This window comes from Cherax quadricarinatus, chromosome 42 (assembly GCF_038502225.1).
Source record: "Cherax quadricarinatus isolate ZL_2023a chromosome 42, ASM3850222v1, whole genome shotgun sequence".
Lineage (NCBI taxonomy): Eukaryota > Metazoa > Arthropoda > Malacostraca > Decapoda > Parastacidae > Cherax > Cherax quadricarinatus.
Window position 1 is genome coordinate 22,925,724 of NC_091333.1, and position 24,251 is coordinate 22,949,974.

Consider the following 24,251-nt stretch of genomic DNA (forward strand, 5'->3'; position numbering starts at 1 on the left):
GGACTCAAGTCCGGCCTGCCGGTTTCCCTGAATCCCTTCATAAATGTTACTTTGCTCACACTCCAACAGCACGTCAAGTATTAAAAACCATTTGTCTCCATTCACTCCTATCAAACACGCTCACGCATGCCTGCTGGAAGTCCAAGCCCCTCGCACACAAAACCTCCTTTACCCCCTCCCTCCAACCCTTCCTAGGCCGACCCCTACCCCGCCTTCCTTCCACTACAGACTGATACACTCTTGAAGTCATTCTGTTTCGCTCCATTCTCTCTACATGTCCGAACCACCTCAACAACCCTTCCTCAGCCCTCTGGACAACAGTTTTGGTAATCCCGCACCTCCTCCTAACTTCCAAACTACGAATTCTCTGCATTATATTCACACCACACATTGCCCTCAGACAATATATATATGTATGTGTATATATATGTATGTATGTATATATATATGTGTATGTATTTTATATATATATATATATATATATATATATATATATATATATATATATATATATATATATATATATTTATATATATATTTATATATTTATATTTATATTTATATTTATATATATATATATATATATATATATATATATATATATATATATATATATATATATATATATATATATATATATATATTATATATATATATATATATGCAATAAGATCACAGTAAACAGGTGATTTCAGAATATGCAAAACAACCACTCTGAAAGAATAGAGAAATTCCAAGCGCTTTCGTGACTACTCACATTGATAATGTGAGTAGTCACGAAAGCGCTTGGAATTTCTCTATTCTTTCAGAGTGGTTGTTTTGCATATATATATATATATATATATATATATATATATATATATATATATATATATATATATATATATATATATATATATATATATATATATATATATATATATATATACAGTGGACCCACGGTTAACGATTTTAATCCATGCAAGAGGGGTAATTGTTATGCGAAATAATCGTTATGCGAATGAATTTTCCCCATAAGAAATAATGGAAATAAAATTAATCCGTGCAAGACACCCAAAAGTATGAAAAAAAAAATTTTACCACATGAAATATACATTTTCCCACACACAAAGAGAAGGATACATGCACAATAGTAGAGTAGTACATGCACAGTATATATTGTGCATGTACTAGTCTACTAAATGAAGAATAAATGACACTTACCTTTATTGAAGATGCAGCAATGACTGATGAGACACTGTGTCCTGGGAGTGCCTTTTCCTCCTGAGTACTGTAGGTCCTGTTTGGCATTTTCTTCCAGAACAGGCCTTATCACACTGTGTATGCCACTACGATTCTTAAATCTCTCAAACCAACCTTTGCTGGCTTTAAATTCACCAATATGAGCACTAGTTCCAGGCATTTTTCCCTGTTCACCTGGGTGTTAGTCGACTTGTGTGGGTTGCATCCTGGGAGACAAGATTAAGGACCCCAATGGAAATAAGTTAGACAGTCTTCGATGACACTGACTTTTTTGGGTTATCCTGGGTGGCAAATCCTCTGGGGTTAATTGTTTCTTGGTATTCTCAATAAGCCACACCAACAACGGTGCTACAGCAGCAGCAGCAGCTGACAGTGCAGCAGCAGCAGCAGCTGACAGTGCAGCAGCAGCAGCAGCTGACAGTGCAGCAGCAGCAGCAGCTGTACCACCAATAGTAGCGATGGTTGATTGGGGTTTATTATACAACCTGGCCAGCTCGGAGACATGCACTCCACTTTCATACTTATCAATGATCTTTTTCTTCATCTCTATTGTAATTCTCACCCTTATTGCTGTAGGGTTGGCACTAGAAGCTTTCTTGGGGCCCATGGTCACTTATTTTCCAGAAAAAGCACCGAAAACACTGTAATAATACGAAATATTCCGATTGTATGCTTGGATGTTACCGCGGAGGCTGGCTGGTAAACAATGCCACCGGCGGAACATGTGAGCGTGGCTCAGGCCGCACATTGGACGCGTCTCGGACGAAAATCGGTAAGCGGGTTTTTAAGCGGTATGTGAGGCAAAATTTTTGCAATTAAAGTAAGCGGTATGCGAAATAATCGCTATGTGATGCCATCGTTATGCGGGGGTCCACTGTATATATATATATATATATATATATATATATATATATATATATATATATATATGTATATATATATGTATATATATATATATATATATATGTATATATATATATATATATATATCTATATATATATATATATATATAGATATATATATATATATATATATATATATATATATATATATATATATATTACAGTGGACCCTCGCCTAACGATATTAATCCGTTCCTGAGAGCTCAACGTTAGGCGAAATTATCGTTACCTGAATTAATTTTCCCTATAAGAAATAGTGGAAATCAAATTAATCTGTTCCTCACACCCCAAAGTATGAAAAAAAAAAATTACCATATGAAATATTAATTTTAATACACACAAACTGAAGAAGACATGCACGGTTACATGACACTTACCTTTATTGAAGATCTTTTAATGATTGATGGGATGGGAGGAGGGGAGACTGTGGATGGTGTTAATGTTTAGAAGGGGAATCCCCTTCCATTAGGACTTGAGGTGGCAAGTCCTTTTCCAGGGGTTACTTCCCTTCTCCTTTTAATGCCACTAGTACCAGCTTGAGAGTCACTGGACCTCTGTCGCACAACATATCTGTCCATAGAGGCCTGTACCTCCCGTTCCTTTATGACATTCCTAAAGTGTTACACAACATTGTCAGTGTAATAGCCACCAGCACAAATTGCAATAGCTGTGTGAGGGTTATTTTCATCAAAAAAAGTTTGCACTTTAAGCCACATTGCACACACTTCCTTAAACTTTGAAGTAGACAACTTCTTCAATTTTTCTATCCCCTTCTCCGGAGCAGCTTCCTCAGGTCTGGTCTCTTGCTGTTGAAGATGATCCAGCAGCTCATAAGTGGTTAGTTCGTCATTGTCCTCCTCCACCAACTCTTCCACATCCTCCCCACTAACCTCCAACCCCAAGGACTTCCCCATTGCCACATTGGATTCCTCTACTGGCATATGATTCCCAGGGTTAGCCGCAAACCCTTCAAAATCCCTTTTGTCTACACATTCTGGCCACAGTTTCTTCCAAGCAGAGATCAAGGTCCTCTTAGTCACTTCCTCCCAAGCCTTACCTATAATGTTTACACAATTGAGGATGCTAAAGTGATCTCTCCAAAACTCTCTTAGTCAATTGAGTTTCTGAGGTCACAACAAAGCACCTTTCAAACATAGCTTTTGTGTACATTTTTTTGAAGTTTGCAATGACGTGCTGGTCCATGGGCTGCAGGAGAGGAGTGGTATTAGGAGGCAAAAACTTGACCTTAATGAAACTCATTTCCGCAGAAAGTCGCTCTGCCACGTCTGAAGGATGACCAGGAGCGTTGTCTAATACCAGGAGGCTCTTAACCCTTTGACTGTTTCAGGCCCCTCTCTGAAACTGTCATTCTATGTCGCTCAATTTTTGAAAAAAAAAAAAATTATTTTTTCTTATGAAATGATAGAGAATCTTTTCCCGATGGTAATGACACCAAAAGTTCGAAATTTGGTCGAAAACTCGTGGAATTATGCTCCCGCGAAGTTAGCGGTCTCGGCGACATATAGGTATCGGCGATTTCGCCGACTTTGAGCCCTATTTTCAGCCAATTCCATTGTTCCAGTTGACCAAACTCATAGCTATTTCTTTAGAACTCCATTTTATCTATCAGCTGAGTACAAGAAACCTCCCATTTACTAATTTGGACTACCCAATATGGTGGTCAGAAATTGGCAATTTGGCCAATTTCACGCAAAATAAAAAAGATGCCAATTTCAAAATAGGGTCCAGAATAAACAAGGTAGACATTCGTGGCACTAAAATAACATATGCTCTGTTCATTAGTCACATCTCTAGGCCCCTCTTATATTATTATTGCTTTCTATTTTGATTTTTTATTCATACAAAAAAATACAAAATTTACTGTTATGCAGACGACTGCATTATTGTAAAAATGGTATAAATAATATCAGTGCACTAGTGAAAGAATATTAGACTCCCCAGTTGACGTGTATTGGTCGTGTCGTGTGATTTATTTACTCTTGAACATTGGTAAAAATCGAACATTTCCGCTACTTTGAGCTCAGTTTCAAGGTCGTTTTCATCGTAAAAGTAATGAAAATCATCTCTATTTCTGTAATATGTTTTCCATTTTATCACCTAAGACCATGAAAACGCGAATACAACGATAAATACTATACGAAAATACACCTCAAAGTCGGCGTTTTATTCCAAAAAAACGATCAGAGTTTTTTTTTTCTCATTACGCAATGTGTGCTGCAGGATTTTTTTTATGTGGTGCACACTGACCACACAGACCCATTCTCTCACATGTGGGCCTACCAGCTTTCTCCCACTTGATTTGAAGCCGCTAGAATTATTGAGTATATATACGTCAGAAACATTGGCTCGTAAGACGTATTTACACGTCGAAAACAGTCAAAGGGTTAAGGTCTAATTTCTTTAAAATTAGGTAATTTTTCACTGGGGGGCAAATGCATGGTGTAACCAGTCATAGAAAAAAGTCCATAGTGACCCATGCCTTACTTTTTGCCCTCCACAGCACACACAAATTAGCCTTGAGGGCATTGTTTTTCCTGAACACTCTGGGAGTTTCGGAGTGATACACCAATAAAGGCTTCACTTTGCAATCACCACTAGCATTAGCACACATCAACAGAGTAAGCCTGTCTTTCATAGGCTTATGTCCTGGGAGTGCCTTTTCCTCCTGAGTAATGTAGGTCCTGCTTGGCATTTTCTTCCAAAACAGGCCTGTTTCGTCACAATTAATCACTTGTTCAGGTTTCAAACCTTCAGCCTCTATGTACTCCTTGAATTCATGCAGATATTTTTCAGCCGCTTTGTGGTCCGAACTGGCAGCCTCACCATGCCTTATCACACTATGTATGCCACTACGATTCTTAAATCTCTCAAACCAACCTTTGCTGGCCTTAAATTCACTCACATCACCACTAGTTGCAGTTTTTTTTCTAATTAAATCATCATGCAACTTCCTAGCCTTTTCACATATGATCGCTTGAGAGATGCTATCTCTCGTTTTCTTGGCCACAATAGTAGCGATGGTTGATTGGGGTTTTGTGTACAACCTAGCCCCCTCGGAGACACGCACTCCACTTTCATACTTAGCAATGATCTCTTTCTTCATATCCATAGTAATTCTCACCCTTTTACCTGTAGGGTTGGCACTAGAAGCTTTCTTGGGGCCCATGGTCACTTATATTGCAGGTGCAATCATTAAAAAGGCTGTGATAATATGAAATGTTCCGATTGTATGCTTGGAAGCAACCGTGGTAGCTTGCTTGTAAACACTGGCACCCACGGAACAAGTGAAGCGGGCTCATGCTGCAGGTGGACACAACTCGAACGAATCGCGTTCAGCGAGTTTTTTAGCGCTAGCCGAGGCAAAATTTTTGTGTTAAAATGTATCGCTAAGTGGATTTAACGTTATGCGATGCGTTTGTTAGGCGAGGGTCCACTATGTGTTCACACACACAAACACACACACATGCGCACACACAAATGCGTGCACACACACACACACACACACACACACACACACTCACACTCACACTCTCACACACACACACACACACACTCACACACACACTCACTCACACACTCACACACACACACACACACACACACACACACACACACACACACACACACACACACACACACACACACACACACACACATACATACATACATACATATTCACATTGTATAATGTGTAAATCAGTGAGAGAAGCAAGACTACCTAAAAAACAAGTTTTCGTATTCGTTAATAAATGCAGTATTTTCATGGGAATTAACATGGTTTGTCATATTTTAATTTTCCTCAAGAACTAACTTAACAAGCAGATCTGAATCTTGCTATAAATAGCATAATATTGCTTAATGCTACTCATATTTTTTAAGGTCAGCCTAAATAATGCTCAATGAGTTTAAGCTGAACTTAGATTGCTTTGCTATTATTTACTTGTATAATATGGTAATTTGAGCAAGGTTAGGTCAAGGTGCTGAGTTAGTTTTGGTGAAAAAAAAAAAAGAAGAGATTATGGTAATTCGTGTGCTTGTATGTCTTCAACAAATTAGATAATTTCTAAGAAAAACTATTGTCAAGGTAAACTAAAGATTGTTATATGGTATGGCATTGCCCTCTTATACCTGAGTTGCTAGTGGTGTTGCTTGCATGGAATTTTATATAGCAGTGATGGCTAATTTGGTCTGTAAATTATACACTAACATGACTCGGTCAGCCTTTATTTTTTGTTCCCTTGTTTTCAGTGGCTCTCCCTTGTTTGGTTTTTCATAGTCACATTTATATTCCCCTGATATAGGTGCTAAATAAATTAGATTTAGATAATGAGAATTAGAAAGCTCAATAGTATTACCAGAGTTTTGTCTTTATATTGCTATAATGTATATAAGCTTGCATAAGAATGATGGAAAATATCTGATTATAAATAATTTCAAAATGGTAAATTAGCAAAATATCTTAATTTTTGACTATTTACTTGACAGCTGGTCTGGTAGAAGTGATAATTTACAGCTCCCCAGATGATAAGAAGAAGAACAGAGGTTTCTGCTTTCTGGAGTACGAGTCACATAAGGTGCGTCTCATTATTACCTTTTAAAATATATTGAATTGTTGGTTCTCTCTGCTAAGGATTTTCTTTTGAGTTGTGATTTGATTAAAGGAATAAGCCAGATTACCCCAAAATGCAGTAACAATAATTGGTTATGTATTGACTTGGGTATTCATGTTATCTTGTATAATTGCTTTATTTTAGTATTAATAGTAATCCTAAAATTTTCCTTGGAGAATATATTTCAAGACATACTTTTGATACCATGAATAAAGTGCACATTATAACAGTATTGTACTATACTCTGTATTGAAACATAGTAACGTTCTGTGCAGTATAGTCCTTATGCACTTCTATAGTAAATTGAAATATGTCTTATGATGCTGCTGGTGTTGCTCAAAACCATTTTTAGTCATTAAATTGTCATTATACCTTTACTTTCAAGTTAAACATTACAACATGTGCTCCAATTTTTTACAGTTTAATTGTATATCCATCCATTATTTCATTGTCACTCACTTATTTACTTTTGAATTCTCTTGAGTTTAAATTCCAATTTAATATTGTTTTAATTTTGTGTTTAAGTAAATGCTCAATTTTTACTAAAATTTCTATTACATTATGCAATGTAATTTTGAATATTTAGTGTATTACATGTGCAGTAGTATGTATATATGTCCAGTACATTTTGTATATTTTTTAGCCCCAGGTTAACCCATATTTAAATTGTCACACTTAACCAGGAAATAAAATTTCCTGTGTGGCAAAATTTTTATAGAATAAAAAATAAAAAATATTTTTTTCTTATAATTTGAATGAATATTTTTTTTTACAAAGACACTGTTACCATTGATGTACAGTATGGACCTACCTGGTCCTAATTTTTTTCTTGGGTGGTAAGTGACCCAAACAGTCAAGCAGGGTCTTGAAATGGTGGCTCACAGACAATTGTAAGATTAAAAAATTACTCTCATGCACACTAGTACATCATTCACAGTTTTAGTCTGCCTGAAGTGCTATGCATAACTATGGGCTTTAACACTTTCAGGGTCCAAGGTTAAAATCTGAAGTGGTGCCCCAGTGTCCAAGAAATTTTGAAAAAAAAAAAAAAAAATTCTTACAGAATTAAAGATATTTTTGTGAAGGTATAAAACAAAAAAAAATTTTCTGATCAGTACTTACCGAGATACAGCGGCGGGAAGTTGACCCAAAATGACCCGGTGGTGGCAACATCAGTGACTTCCACAAAATCGCATTTTTTTATTTTATGTTTTTTATACTTTTTTTGTGATTTGAGTGTACACTCATTGTATTCAACACAATAACTGCACTAATTTGTTTATCATTGTATTGCTTACAAAACTCGTTTACAAGTTTATTGTAAACAAAATGATGAAAATATTAGTGCTGTTATTGTGTTGAATACGTTACCATATGGTACAATGGTGCTATAGTGTGTAATGGTACCATATGGTACAGTTGTACCATATGGTACAATGGTACCATATGGTACAATGGCACCATATGATACAATAGTACCATATGGTAGAATATGGTACAATGGCACCATTTGGTACAATGGTATCATATGATACAGTGGTACCATATGGTGCAATGGTACCATATGGTACATTGTACCATATGGTACTATATGGTACTGTTGTATTCAGCACAATAAACACACTAGTATTTTCGTCTTTATTTTGTTTACAATAATTGTTTACAACAAAAATATGCAAAAATGTTGTATATTAGTAATGTTCTATTATATATTTACAAATGTACAGGAACTCGACATGTTACTTGAGGTGGATGACAAAGTGCTTTGTCTTGGAAACTGCTGAGTCAGTAGCTAGCTTGTGTCGCCACTCCCTCAGTCTTGGCTGGTGTCTACTCCACCAACACGTCCTATTGATCATATGGTAAATGGTATCATATGTTACAGGGTACCATATGGTACATTGTACTATATAGTATAGGGTACCATATAGTACAGGATGACATATGGTACAGGATAACATATGGTGCAGGGTACCATATGATGCAGGGTACCATATAGTACAGGGTACCATATGGTACAGGGTACCATATAGTACAGGATACCATATGGTACAGGATACCATATGGTGCAGGGTACCATATGGTACAGGACACCATATGGTACAGAAACAGGGATCCCTATGGAAATAAGTCACCCTGACTTTTTTGGGTTATCCTAGGATTTTATATATGTTGCTGTGTATGATAACCTATGTAACTGTATTTGTGTACACCTGAATAAACTTATTCAAGTGCATGTGGCAAAGTAAGTTTATTTAGGTATACACAAATAAAGTTGCATAGAATATCATACTTAGCTGCATATGTTTGGAGAACCTAGGATAACCCAAAAAAATTAGACAGACTTATTTCCATTATGGTCCCTGTACCCTGTACTATATGGTACAATGTACCATATGGTATAATGTACCATATGGTACAATGTACCATATGGCACATTGTACCATTGTACCATATGATACCATTGTATGACATGGCACCATTGTACCATATGGTACCATTGTACCATATGGTACCATTGTACCATATGGTACAATGGTACCATATGGTTCAAAACCATAGAATTCTTCTTCAGCTCCACTTCCATCAGTCTTAGAACTGTAAGTTGTGAAGAGGAGAGTCAGAATTTGCCCGGAGAGTGAGGGAGGAGTGAGAGCTTCCTTGCCGCTAGGCATGATGAACAAAGCTACTTTGGCGGTGTTCCCACAATGCCATGCGGGCGTCCAGATTTTTTCTATAGTGTGCACACTGACCACCCAGACCCATTCTCTCAGATGTAGGCCTACCAGCCTTCTCGCGCTAAATTTGACGCCGCTAGAATTTTGGCGTAGATCTACGGTTTGGACCCTGAACGTAAAGCCATTGATCTACGGGATGGACCCTGAAAGGGTTAATTTATAAGAAATATACAATATTAACCTGCTATTGTAGCTATTTTATAAATAAAAAAAAAATGGTTCAAGTCGGACCAAAACGCTGTAAGCTCCTCTTTTCTATGTGCGGGTTATTTGTGTAACTATTTTGTGTTATTGGTAAGTATAAAGTAGTTATTATCACATAACCTGTGTGCTCCAGAGATCATAGACAGTATGTACTTTTTCATATTAGTCTTTGGTAGCACAAAAGGTGCTGCTGTGCATTCAGTACCCGGTGCTTGCAATATTGTCATATATGAGCTTTGCTTCTGTATGTGAGCTTTTTGTGCACACTGACAACCTCAAGTTCAGCTTCATTCTACAAAGTTTAGCTTTTTTCTATCTTCACTGTGTAGTGTCATGCACAGTTGATACCATCTGCTCTTCTGGTTGCTACTTTTCTTTTTCTTAATATAATGTTCAATTTATTCATTTTCATAAATTCTCCCACCAGGCTTATCTTACTATACATTGTCTGTGCGCCTGATATTCCATTGATCTCACTGAGGGTTGAGGGGAAAAGATTTACCCAACAACTTTATGCTCAGGTACCCCATTGATCAATTTGTTATTGTGGGATATGGCTCTGGCTAGACAGGGTGTGCATTCTATTTTCACGTTCTCCACAAACCCCTAAATTACAAACCAGCTATGCAATTTCATTGAAGTTTGTTGACTGAATTTTTCCCTCCCAAACTTCTATTTCTCTCTAGCCCTAGTTTTTTTTATAAGTGATATTAACCAAGCTTCCATCACATTCTTGAATAAAATGTATTAACTTTGATCGCATTGTACTAAACACCATTTGAAGGCTACACTCATAGTATTAAAAACCAAATGAAGGCTATGCTCATAATACTACAAACCAGTTGAAGGCTACTCTTGTATTGCTGAAAACCAATTGAAGACTACACTCATAGTTCAGTAGACTGTTATATTACACGGATTTATTTGCCACGTTTTGGTTATTGCACTATTGAAAAATTGTGACACAATTTTTACAACACTTTGTAAAATTAACTTAACATGGTTTCGTTTGCTGGCAAGGAAAAAATTTCCCCAGCTCAAGCTGCTGTCTTGATGTGGGTCAGTGGGGGAGAACTACCACCATCCCTTGCCACCTCCGACTCTCCCACCATCCTCTGCCAGTCGCGACACTCCCACCACCCCCATCCCAGCCATCGTGAATACGTGTTCAGTTCCACTGTCATAGGAGCTAGCTTTGTTTGTGAATTGTTTTGATCTTTTAATTGCCATATCTTGTATCTGCCAAGCAGTCATAGCTCCCAGTAGGCATACGAGTGTTGCTAAAAGTGGCAAGAAAAGATGTAAGTGTTAAAGTCTTAGAATTAACGAAGAAAATAGAGATATGACACGAGATAGCCTGTAACCTTAATGAAACATCACTTGTACAATTTAAAAGAACGAGGTAAATATACGAGTTTGTGTGATGACTGACTTGTTGACTTTACTGACTCACTGACTTGACTGACTCATTAACTTGACTGCCTCACTGACTTGACTGATTTACTGACTGACTGGCTGACTGACTTAAAGTTAGACTTTTTCACTGAAGGGGACCCTGACAAATCTAGAAACAGTGAATGTGACAATGATATATAATACCAAGAAGCTGGTAAGTAAGGCACATATGCAACAATTAGGCATCTTTATTCCGAAATGTGTCTAGGGCAGCTGATGTTTACTGTTAGCTCAAGCTGGTGCCTTGTTGTGGTTCAGTTGGGTGAGACATACCACTTTACCTTGTAACCCTTGACACTCCTGCCACAACCATCCCAGCCTTTGTGAATGTGTGTTCAGTTCCATTGTCTTAGGAGCTAGCCGTGTTTGTGAATTGTGTTTTGATTTTTAATTACCATGTCTTGTATCTGCTTAGCAATCATGACACCCAGTAGGTATATGAGTGTTGCTGAAAGTGGCAAGGAAAAGTATAAGCGTTTAAGTCAGAGTTATGAAGAAAATAGAGATACAGCCTCTCCTCACTTAGCGACATATTTGTTTACCGATGACTTGGACTTACGACTGGCTCTCTGACCAGTATGCATACCTAAATAATGAATATTAGATCTGATTTCATCTGTTTTGTTTATTACAATATAGTACAGTACACTACTGTATAAACATTTAAAAATACAGTAGACCGTCATTTAACACGGTAGTTACGTTCCTGAAAATGGTGTGTTAGGTAAAACCGTGTTAGATTAACTGAAGAACTTATGGGAAAAATAGGGTTACGTTCCTGAGAGCTCAAAAAAATCAAACAACTTTTTTTTAGGCCTTCACATCTTACAAAAATAAAAGTGAATATGTAATTGTAGTTCATTCTTGTGATGTACAGTGGACCCCTCGCATAACGCTATTAATCCGTTCCTGAGAGCTCATTGTTAGGCGAAATTATCGTTATGCGAATTAATTTTCCCCATAAGAAATAATGGAAATCAAATTAATCCATTCCTGACACCCAAAAGTATGAAAAAAAAAAATTTTTATCACATGAAATATTAATTTTAATACACACAAACTGAAGAAGACATACACAGTTACATGACACTTACCTTTATTGAAGATCTGGTGAAAATCACCAGATCTTCACCTCTATTTCTATAATATGTTTTCCATTCTATCAAATAAGACCAAGAAAACGAGAATACACCCATAAATACTATACGAAAATAGACCACAAAGTCGGCATTTTAACCCTTTGAGGGTTTTGGTCGTACTAGTACGTCTTACGCGTAGGGGTTTTTGTCGTACTAGTACGCATAAATTCTAGCGGCCTCAAATCTCACAGGAAAAGGCTGATAAGCCTAGATGTGAGAGAATGGATCTGTGTGGTGGGTGTGCGCAGTAGGAAAAAAATCTGGGACCCAGTGGTGCATTATGGGAATGCCATCATAGTACACAATTTCCACCGTGCCCTGTGGTAAGAAGTTCCTCACTCCTCGGCGAATTGGGACACTTTTGTTCCCCAGTGACAGTTCTAATACAGATGGAAGTGACAGTGAAGATGAGTTTCAAGGTTCTGGTGAGGTTTTGACCGAAACTAATGACCATAATATGGGTAATAGTGAGGAAAACCCAGACAACCCACAGCCTTCCACCTCTGGTGCTGGGCCATCTTGTTCACGTTCAGTTGTACCAGAATCAAAGAGGAAACTCTTATTTTCCAAAATCCCAGACTCAGATGTGAGCATTGGTGATGATAGTGATAGTGATTATGAACTACAAGCTCTTCAAACTTGTTCCAAGAATGGAGGAGGAGGAGGAGGCGGCAGAGGAGGAGGAGGCAAGAGGAGGAGGAGGCAAGAGGAGGAGGAGGCAAGAGGAGGAGGAGGCAAGAGGAGGAGGAGGAGGAGGAAGAAGAAGAGGAGGAGGAGGAGGAAGAAGAAGAGGAGGAGGAGGAGGAAGAAGAATACGTAATGATAACAATAATACATAATAATAATAATACATAATAATAATACATAATAATAATACATAATAATAATAATAGGTAATAATAAATGTTCACCCATGACAGTAACAAGATAAGGGGAGATAACATCTGATAAGTGCTGACGTTTGATGAGGGTAAATGAGGGTAGAGCTGATGCCAAAAGATGAGATAAACATCTCCCTCCCTTTGTTTTTGCTGGTATACTAACATTTCAGTCTGTCTATTTGCCTGTCTGTCAAGCTCCCTGTCTATCCGTCTAGCTCTCTGTCTCAGAGAGCCACAAGACTGTGTCATCACTTTTACTCACATCTTCAAGCAGGGTATAGCACTTTGTCTGGGTTTCTTGGTTATCCTAGGTAATTTATACTATGTATACTTGTATTTATGTGTACCTGTGAGACAGAGATAAAAAGACAGAAAGAATGAGGGAGAAAGATAATTAGATAGAATGGAGGAAGGGAAGCAGCATCCGACCCCATTGTTTTGACAGGCGGGAGGGGGGAGTGAGTAATGAGACAATATGTCATTTTGACAGCTGCCGACTCCTGGTAATTTACACTATGGAGGAGAAGGAGGAAGAGTAGGGGGAAGAGGAGGAGGAGGAAGAGGAGGAGGAGGAAGAGGAAGAGGAATAAGAGGAAGAGGAGGAGGAAGAGGAATAGTAGGAGGAAGATTAGGGGGAAGAGGAGGAAGAGGAAGAAGAGGAGGAGGAGGAGGAAGAGTAGGAGGAAGAAGAAGAGTAGGAGGAAGAGGAAGAAGAGGAGGAGGAGGAAGAGGAGGAGGAGGAAGAGGAAGAGTAGGAGGAAGAGGAAGAGGAAGAGTAGGGGGAAGAGGAGGAAGAGTAGGGGGAAGAGGAAGAAGAGGAGGAGGGTGGAACACTAGTACACTGGTACTGGTACACTAACATTTCTGTCTGTCTATTTGTCTGTCTGTCAAGCTCCCTGTCTATCTGTCTATCCGTCTAGCTCTCTGTCTCAGAGAGCCACAAGACTGTGTCATCACTTTTACTCACATCTTCAAGCAGAGTATAGCACTTTGTCTGGATTTCTTGGGTTATCCTAGGTAATTTATACTATGTATACTTGTATTTATGTGTACCTGTGAGACAGAGATAGACAGACAGATAGAAAGAGAGAGACAGATTGAAAGAGATAGAATGAGGGAGAAAGATAAAACACCATTGTGTATGACACCATGTTTCAGAGTTCCACAAGCTGCAGAACTAATAGGAATATGTTCAGTGACTGTATATTGGTATATATATTATAGAACAATAATAATAAACAATTTTTTGTATTGTTTGTTTTTGTAAACAAGTTTTGTAAACAATATATTGATAATTATGTTTGTGTGCTTATTGTGTTGTATACAACGAGTGTATATATGTACATTGCACCTTACTTTGGTCTCATAGGCCACATAAGTTATGTGAAAAAATAAAATAGTGAAAAAAACAACAAACATTCAAATACAAGTAAACTAAAGTTTACCGGGTGAGCGGCAGTCGCCGCTGTTGCCATATGCGGCTCATTTTCTGCAAACTTCATGCATCCATATCTCCGTAAGTATTGATGGTAAATTTTTTTTGTTTATCCTATAATGTTTAGAAAAAAAACTATTTTTTCATAAGAAAAAATAATTTTTTTTTTTTTTTGAAATTTGGCCGACCCTGAGAACGAGTTTTGGAGAGGGCCTGTCGACCCTCAAAGGGTTAATTAAAAAAAAAAAAGGTTGGAATTTTTTTTTCTCATTATGCACTGTGTGCTCCAGGATTTTTTTTATATGGTGCACACTGACCACACAGACCCATTCTCTCACATGTGGGCCTACCAGCTTTCTCCTGTTTGATTTGAAGCCGCTAGAATTTGAGTATATATACTTAAAACACGGTACCTCATAAATATACGGCCGCCACAGTCGAAGGGTTAAGGACCACAATGGAAATAAGTTAGACAGTTCTTGATGACACACTGACTTTCTTGGGTTATCCTGGGTGGCTAACCCTGTGAGGTTAATTGTTTCTCGGATAATTGTTTCTCGTTAAGTCACACCAACAACACTCCACATCTTTGAGTAGTACAGCTGACGGTGGTGCAGCAGCAGCTGATGGTGGTGCAGCAGCAGCAGCTGACCATCGTACAGCAGCAGCTGATGGTGGTGCAGCAGCAGCTGACCGTGGTACAGCAGCAGTTGACGGTGGTACAGCAACAGCAGCAGCAGCAGCTGACGGTGGTACAGCAGCAGCTGACCGTGGTACAGCAGCAGCTGACTGTGGTACAGCAGCAACTGACTGTGGTACGATAGTATTTCTCACCCTTTTTACCACAGGGTTGGCTTTCTTTGGGCTCTTGGTGGTTCATTTAGTAGTTACAAGCACTGAAAACAATGGAATAATACAAAATATATCACTTGTATGCGTGAAACTGCCTGCCCTGGCTTGTATACAATGGCACACTAACTGAAGGCAGGCCAGCTGAGGCACTCATGCTAGAGGGACAGGCGGACGCATTCAGGACGAATGTCCTTAACTGAGTTTTTCATCGTTGGTTGAGCCAATATTTTTACGCAAAAGCACATCGTTGCCCCATTTTATCGTTAGTCGATGCCATCATTGGTCAAGGGTCCACTGTACACGCAATTGCTCAATATCATGAACATGGGTAAAACATAATAATCAATTTATACTTACATGGGTAAAACATTATAATCAGTATATACTTACTGCCTCGGTGGGAGACGGCCAACTTGTTGTAAAAAAAAAAGAAAAACTTTCAAATATCTGTAATGCTCTCAAATGTTAATCAGTCTATTGTTTTAGCTTTAGGTTAATAATCAAAACTGTAATTCCTTTGAGGGTCCAGACTTCCAATCTGAAAATTCCCCACAGGGTCCAAGAATTTAACCCTTAAACTGTACAAATGTAGATCTATGTTCATACGCTTAGTGCTCCGAACGTAGATCTACGTTGAATTTTACATTCTTTCTTACGTAAAACAACGGAACCAAAAAATTGATGAAAAAAGCCAACCAAAACTGAAATTGGTGATAACGGAGATCAACGAAAATGGAGAGTCCACTGTACAGTGGAACCTCAATTTTCGTGCGCCCCGATTTTCGTAGGCTTTGGTTTTCGACGACTTTTTCCATCAGAATTTTGTCCCAGTTTTCGTAGAGTTGACAATGGTCCGTACTGAATGCGTCTGTCTGCCCGCCCGCATCTCTCGGCCATTCAAGTGCCAAGTGACTCAGTCTGCCTTTGTTTATCATTAAGTGAGCATCACCCTGCACTTTTAGCCAAAATGTTTCATAATAATACCTTGTTTTTTGTGCTTGTTTATTGAATGCAACTGGTAAATAAGCCACCATGGGACCAAACAAAGTTCCGAGTGCCAGCCCTTTGATAAAGGAGGTGAGAAACATGATAGATATAAAAAAAGAAGTCATAGCTATGTATAAAAGTGGTGTACGGTTGGTCAATCTCGCCAGGATGTATGGGAAATTCGCTTCAACGATCAGTTCCAGCCTGGCAAAGAAAAAAGAAATCAAAGAAGCTGATGTTGCTAAAAGGGTAAATGTGCTAATGAAACAGATTCCAAACAATTGAAGATATTGAGTTTTTGAGTGGCTAACTGCACTAAATCAATAGTGCAGTGATATATGAATATCTCTTATAAGTACCAAGTCCTAAAACCACCTTTTGTTGTGCCATTTAGGCCAGGGTTCATAGTAAATGTCTTTTTCAGTAAATTTTTTTTTTCCATTTTTTTTTCGCTCATATCTTGGATTTTGGCTCATTACTCAAAGCAAAAAATAGACCGAGCAGCGGCTCGTAACTCGGAAAACTCGTAAGTTGGGGCACTCGTCAGTCAAGGTACCACTGTATTTTTCGTCATGAAACCAATCAAAATCATCTCTCTTTAAAATATCTTCTCATACCATACAAAAATACTCTTCACAGTCGATGTTTTAAACCATAAACATGGTCGGAGGTTTTTTCTCATTATACACTTGGTGCTACAGGATTTTTTTTATACTGCGCACAGTGACCACGCAGACCCATTCTCTCAGGTGTGGGTCTACCAGCTTTCTCCTGCTAGAATTTTAGCGTATTAATACATCACTGACACTGGCTTATAAGCTGTATCTATATGTCATTGACAGTGAAAGGATTAATAGTTAAGAATTGCTTTAATGAGCATTCTAAGTTATAAGATGATTTCCACCTGATATCGTAGGTGTAAGTGCTATTGGCTTATTTTAAATGAAAAGTTTTTTTGGACTTGATGATAATATAATTATGGAATTGGAACATTTTAAAAAGTTTACATCTGTCATTGTAGCTGATGTTCACTTAGGTATGAAACTAATGTCCCCTGGCAGGTGAGCAGCATGTTCCCAAGGATAAAAGGCAAGGGAATACAGGCCACCAAAGCCAGAGAACCCGACATGCCCAAGGCATTGTGGGAGCAGGCAGAGGGTGGATGCTCGCCCATGTGCTTACATGCTGTGGAGATGCAGTGGCGCATACAAGCAGAGAGGTGAGTGTTGGCCCTGAGACCTGAGAATGGGTTGATGATGAGACCATTGTGACAGGGTCCTTTGGCCAGGCCACCAAGAAAGCATGTACCTTGACTTTGCATTAGGCATGGGATGCCCAGCATTGTGATGGTGACTGAAAGGTGTGCATGCACCTGCACTTGAAGTCCACATAGGGTGTAAGAGTAATGCTGGAACCCACTCCATTGACTATCAGAAATTCATTGTTATGTTGAGAAGTGTGAAATGCACCAACAACTCTTGTGCCCTATGTGACAGGGGAAGAATTTTTCTGAGCAGCAGCTTGGAATGACCTGTTTTGGTTTGGAATGACCAGCAAGGCAAGTATTGTTTAGTTGAGAATCACCTGAAAGTCCTTTATTTTCAGATGGATTGCTCTGGGCAAGGATAAGAGAGGAGCTTTGGCACAATTATGTGGCATTAGAGATCATCCCTGAGACATGCTAAGAGATATAGGTGCTTCTTTTGAGTACATTTATTTGCTTCTATGTTGTTGATGGCATTGCCAGAGTGGAACAACCAAAGTTGAAATGTTATGACCTGTTGAAGTGATACCAGTGGTCTTAATGCTTCTACAACACAGGAAGCTCTGAATGCTATGTTAGATAATCTTGTGCAGTGTATGAATTGACTGGTGATACTTGGCCATTATTGGTCCTCTTCTCAGTTGAAACCGTCCAGCTGCAGGACAGCCTGGAGAACCTACAGCCTAGAGGAGCAGGGACCAGATGGGAGAGTCCCAGAAACAGGATGATTGTGGAGCATGCTGGAGAAGCTGAAATTGAGGAGAGAAAAGTCTGTTCCCTGCAGTATTTCAGATTTGTCATCAGATGCAGCAAAACATTGTTATGTGTAACCTGTATGCTCAAAAATGCTGATGACATAAGCAGATGAGCACTGTCTACCTTGTGTTAGTTTCTTGAGCATTACACAGTATGACCAGTGCATATTTGTTTTATATTTTGTGTGACTGGACAAAGTAATACTGGATGAGCTGCCAACTGAAGCCTTGATTTGGACCCTTCCAACTGATGTGGGGTTGCACTTGGCATATGTAGGATCTAACCCCAGCAACTATGCTGGGGCGACACCATAGTCCTGGAGGAACATGTCTGTGAAGCCTGTCATGATGAAATTGGCATATATCTGTTGGTCCAACAAGAGAGCATGCAGCTAGTGCAAATCAAGGCATTTGGTAGGCATAGTAAGTTGAGGGAATAGGTTATGAAGGCCCTCTAACGTAGAAGGAAGTCAACATGACAAATTCTGTCCCTTTCTCATTCCAGCTGTGTTCATAGTCTAGAACTTGGAGGCAGGCTAGAGCACTAGGCAGTTTTGATTGTTTCACAGCTGTTTGCTTGTTTCTAACGAGGCAGAGGATTGTTTTAAAACCGGATCCCTGGAGGTATGATCCAGTTTATGGGGAGAATCTTATAGAGATCCAGAGGAAGCCAGGGGACTTGTAGGTTCACCTGGGAAAGAATTGGTAGAAAGGCAAGACTTATCGATGAGTCTTGATAACATCCATAGATGTGATAGTGTGAGCTTGACAACCCATGTTCATTTCTCAGTTACATAAGAACATAAGAAAGGAGGAACACTGCAGGAGGCCTGTTGGCCCATACTAGGCAGGTCCTTTACAATTCATCCCACTAACAAAACATTTGCCCAACCCAATTTTCAATGCCACCCAAGAAATAAGCTCTGATGTGAAAGTTCCACTCAAATCCAACCCCTCCCACTCATGTACTTATCCAACCTAAATTTGAAACTACCCAAAGTCCTAGCCTCAATAACCCAACTAGGTAGACTGTTCCACTCATCAACTACCCTATTTCCAAACCAATACTTTCCTATGTCCTTTCTAAATCTAAACTTATCTAATTTAAATCCATTACTGCGGGTTCTCTCTTGGAGAGACATCCTCAAGACCTTATTAATATCCCCTTTATTAATACCTATCTTCCACTTATACACTTCGATCAGGTCTCCCCTCATTCTTCGTCTAACAAGTGAATGTAACTTAAGAGTCTTCAATCTTTCTTCATAAGGAAGATTTCTAATGCTATGTATTAATTTAGTCATCCTACGCTGAATGTTTTCAAACGAATTTATGTCCATTCTGTAATATGGAGACCAGAACTGAGCTGCATAATCTAGGTGAGGCCTTACTAATGATGTATAAAGCTGCAGTATGACCTCTGGACTTCTGTTGCTTACACTTCTTGATATAAATCCCAGTAATCTATTTACCTTATTATGTACGCTTAGGCATTGCTGTCTTGGTTTAAGGTTGCTGCTCACCATAACCCCCAAGTCCTTTTCGCAATCTGTATGGCTAAGTTCTACATCATTTAACTTATAAGTACTAGGGTTATGGGCACTCCCAAGCTTCAGAACCTTGCATTTATCTACATTGAACTGCATCTGCCACTTTTCTGACCCTCCTGAAGTTCCATAACATCTACGTTTGAATCAATTATCCTACCTATCTTTGTGTCATCGGCGAATTTGCTCATATCACTAGTAATTCCCTCATCAAGATCATTGATATATATTATAAACAACAACGGGCCCAAGACTGATCCCTGTGGAACGCCACTTGTTACAGATCCCCACTTGGATTTAACCCCATTTATGGACACACACTGCTTCCTGTCAGTGAGCCATGACTCGATCCACGAGAGCACTTTTCCCCCAATGCCATGAGCTGCCACTTTCTTTAACAGTCTATGGTGCGGAACTCTATGAAAAGCCTTACTAAAATCTAAGTAAATAATATCAAATTCTTTATCGTGGTCAACAGCCTCAAAAGCTTTACTGAAGAAAGTTAATAAATTAGTTAGACAAGACCGGCCTCTTGTGAATCCATGCTGAGTATCATTAATCAAGCTATGCTTATCGAGATGGCTTCTTATAATCTCAGCTATAATTGACTCTAGTAATTTGCCTACAATTGAGGTCAGGCTTATTGGGCGGTAATTTGACGGTAACGACTTGTCCCCTGTTTTAAAAATAGGAATTACATTAGCCATCTTCCACATATCAGACACTACACCTGTTTGAAGAGATAAATTAAAAATATTAGTTAATGGTTCACAGAGTTCCATTTGGCATTCCTTAAGAACCCTTGAAAAAACCTCATCAGGACCCGGCGACTTATTTTGCTTCAGTCTGTCTATCTGCTTCACAACCATTTCACTAGTGACTGTGATGTTACATAATTTATCTTCTTCTAGCCCACTATAAAAATTAATTAGTGGAATATTGTTAGTGTCTTCCTGTGTAAAAACTGAGAGAAAATAATTTCATTCTCTTTGTCAGTAAGGTGCCCATAGTTATTTTTAAGGGGACCTATCTTATCTCTAACTTTTGTTCTATAGACCTGGAAAAAACTTTATGGGTTAGTTTTAGAATCCCTAGCAACTTTAATTTCATAGTCCCTTTTAGCTTTTCTTATCCCCTTTTTAATGTCCCTCTTAATGTCAATATACTGATTCGTAAGATGACCCTCACCTCTTTTGATACGCCTATAAATTCCTTTCTTATGCCCTAGTAGATATTTGAGCCTTTTATTCATCCATTTTGGATCATTTCTATTTGATCTAATTTCTTTATATGGGATAAACGTTCTTTGAGCAGCATGTATAGTGTTCAGAAAACTGTCATATTGATTGATATCTCACTTCGTTACCCCAGTCAGCAGATGATAAGTGTTCTCTAAGCCCATCGTAATCTGCTAAGCGAAAATCTGGGACTGTTACTGAGTTATCACTACTATCGTACTTCCAATCAATGCTAAATGTAATTGATTTGTGGTCGCTAGCACCCAGTTCCTCTGAAATTTCTAAATTATTAACAAGGGATTCATTGTTTGCCATAACTAAGTCAAGCAGGTTATTTCCCCTTGTAGGTTCTGTCACAAACTGCTTCAAAAAACAATCCTGAACTACTTCTAAGAAGTTGTATGATTCTAAATTCCCAGTCAAGAAATTCCAATCAATATGACTAAAGTTAAAGTCTCCTAGAATTACTACATTATCGTGCCTTGTGGCCTTAACAATTTCCTCCCATAGTAGTCTCCCTTGGTCCCTATCTAAGTTTGGGGGACGGTATATCACTCCTAAAATCAGTTTTTCATGCCCCTCTGAAAATTCTATCCAAACAGACTCTGTATGTGTTACTTTAGACTTAATACCCGTTTTTATGCAACAGTTCAAGCGATCTCGGACATACAGTGCCACCCCACCCCCCTTCCCGATACTTCTATCTACTTGGAACAATTTAAAACCCTGAATATGACATTCCGCAGGCATGTCCCGACTTTTTGAATTAAACCACGTCTCAGTTAAGGCAAATACATCAATGTTACCTGCACTAGCAATTAATCTCAACTCGTCCATCTTATTCCTAGCACTACGGCAATTAGCATAATAAACATTGAAAGACTCTCCTTTCTCTTTACCCTTCCTGCTCATTTCTGTTTTTCCTTTCTCTTTACCCTTCCTGCTCATTTCTGTTTTTCTACTAAACCTATTACTGTCCTTATCACCCAAAGTCCTTGGCTTTTCAATATCTACCTCGTTCTGCTTATTACTAGTTCCCCTAGAACTCGTAATATTACTACACTGGGACTTCACTGTTTTCTTGCCAAAACCCATACCACTAACTATTCCTAGTTTAAAGTCCTAACTGCTCCCTCCACTGCAGTTGCCAGTGCTACCACCCCAGACCTAGATAAGTGAACCCCATCCCTGGCATACATGTCATTTCTGCCATAGAAGAGGTCCCAGTTGTCAATGAATGTTACTGCATTTTCCTTACAGTATTTGTCCAGCCAGCAATTGACACCAATTGCCCTGGACAACCATTCATTTCCAACTCCTCTCCTTGGCAAAATACCACATATGACAGGGTTCCCACCCTTACTCCTAAATATTTCTATTGCTGACCTATACCTGCTAATCAGGTCTTCACTCCTACGTCTGCCAACATCGTTGCCTCCAGCACTGAGACAGATAATAGGATTGCTCCCATTACATCTCATGATGTCATCCAAACGGCTAACAATATCCTCCATCCCAGCCCCAGGAAAGCAAACTCTCTGTCTCCTACTCCTGTCCTTCAAGCAGAACGCCCTATCCATATACCTAATTTGGCTATCCCCAACAACAACAATATTCTTACCTTCCTTGGTGTCGTTCATCGTGATGTTCCCAGTAGTCGACTCACATTCGTCGGATAGCACTGAGAATGTATTAGATGTTTCCACAACAGTTTCCACGGCAGTCTCTTTCTTCTTCATCGTTTCTATCTTTCCATTCGTCTTCTTTATCGTCATCTTCGTTCCCTGCTGTCTAGCCACTGACCAGTTTCCCTTCTTGACCTGAGGACTCAAAACAGGAGGACTACTACGAATCTTCCTGTTTTCCTCGGTCAGTCGCCAAATCTCCAACTTTGCCATCCTCAATTCTTCCTTAACCCTTTGAGGGTCGACAGGCCCTCTCCGAAACTCGTTCTCAGGGTCGGCCAAATTTAAAAAAAAAAAAATTATTTTCTCTTATGAAAAGATAGAGAATCTTTTCCCGATCATAAAGACACCAAAAGTTTGAAATTTGATAGAAAACTTACGGAATTATGCTCTCGCAAAGTTAGCGGTCTCGGCGATGTTTACGCATCGGCGATTTTGCCCACTTTGAGCCCCATTTTCGGCCAATTTCACTGTACTAGTCGACAAAAAACATGAATATTTCGCTAGAGCTCCATTTTTTCTATCGAATGGGTGCAAGAAACCACTCATTTATGAAACTCAACTATCCAGTACAGTGGGCAGAATTTAGCAATTTTGCCAATTTCACACAAATTTCAAAAGATACCAATTTCCGAATAGGGTCCAGAATAAACAAGAAAGACATTCCTGGCACTAAAATGACATTTCCTCTAGTCATTAGTCACGTCTCAAGGCCCCTCTTATATTCTTTTGCTTTCCACTTCGAATTTTTATTTTCACAAAAAATATAAGATTTACTGTTATGCAGACTACTGCATTAGTGTAAAAAATGGTATAAATATTATTGGTGCACTTGTGAAAGAATATTAGACTCACCAGTTGACGTGTATTGCACGCTTGGCACGATTTGTTTACTTTTGAAGTTTGGTAAAAATCGAACATTTCTGCTACTTTGAGCTCAATTTCAAGGCATCTTTCTTTGTAAAACCAGTCAATATCATCTCAATTTCTGTAATATGTCTTCCATTCTATGAAATGAGACCAAGAAAACTAGAATACAACAATAAATACCATACGAAAATACACTGCAAAGTCGCTGATTTATTAAAAAAAAATGGTCAAAGTTTTTTTTTTTCTCATTATGCACTGTGTGCTGCAGGATTTTTTTTAGACTGTGCACACTGACCACATAGACCCATTCTTTCATATGAAGGCCTACCAGCTTTCTCCCACTAGATTTGAGGCCGCTAGAATTTATGAGTACTAGTACGTCAAAATCCCCTATGCTTAAGACGTACGAGTACGACGAAAACCCT

General features: G+C 38.7%; 1 protein-coding gene across 21 annotated transcripts in view; it reads left to right on the forward strand.

Annotated features, from left to right (window-relative positions):
- LOC128695680 (synaptotagmin binding cytoplasmic RNA interacting protein) overlaps positions 1 to 24,251 on the forward strand; it is a 1,077,764-nt gene that overhangs the window by 540,580 nt on the left and 512,933 nt on the right. For 20 of the 21 annotated variants that reach the window (XM_070093417.1, XM_070093416.1, XM_070093430.1 and 17 more), the window contains one exon: positions 6,652 to 6,740. The exons of the other annotated variant lie outside the window; for it this stretch is intronic. In XM_070093417.1, the coding sequence (XP_069949518.1) occupies positions 6,652 to 6,740 (89 nt within the window). The remainder of the gene's footprint in view (positions 1 to 6,651; positions 6,741 to 24,251) is intronic. 21 annotated transcript variants of the gene reach the window in all.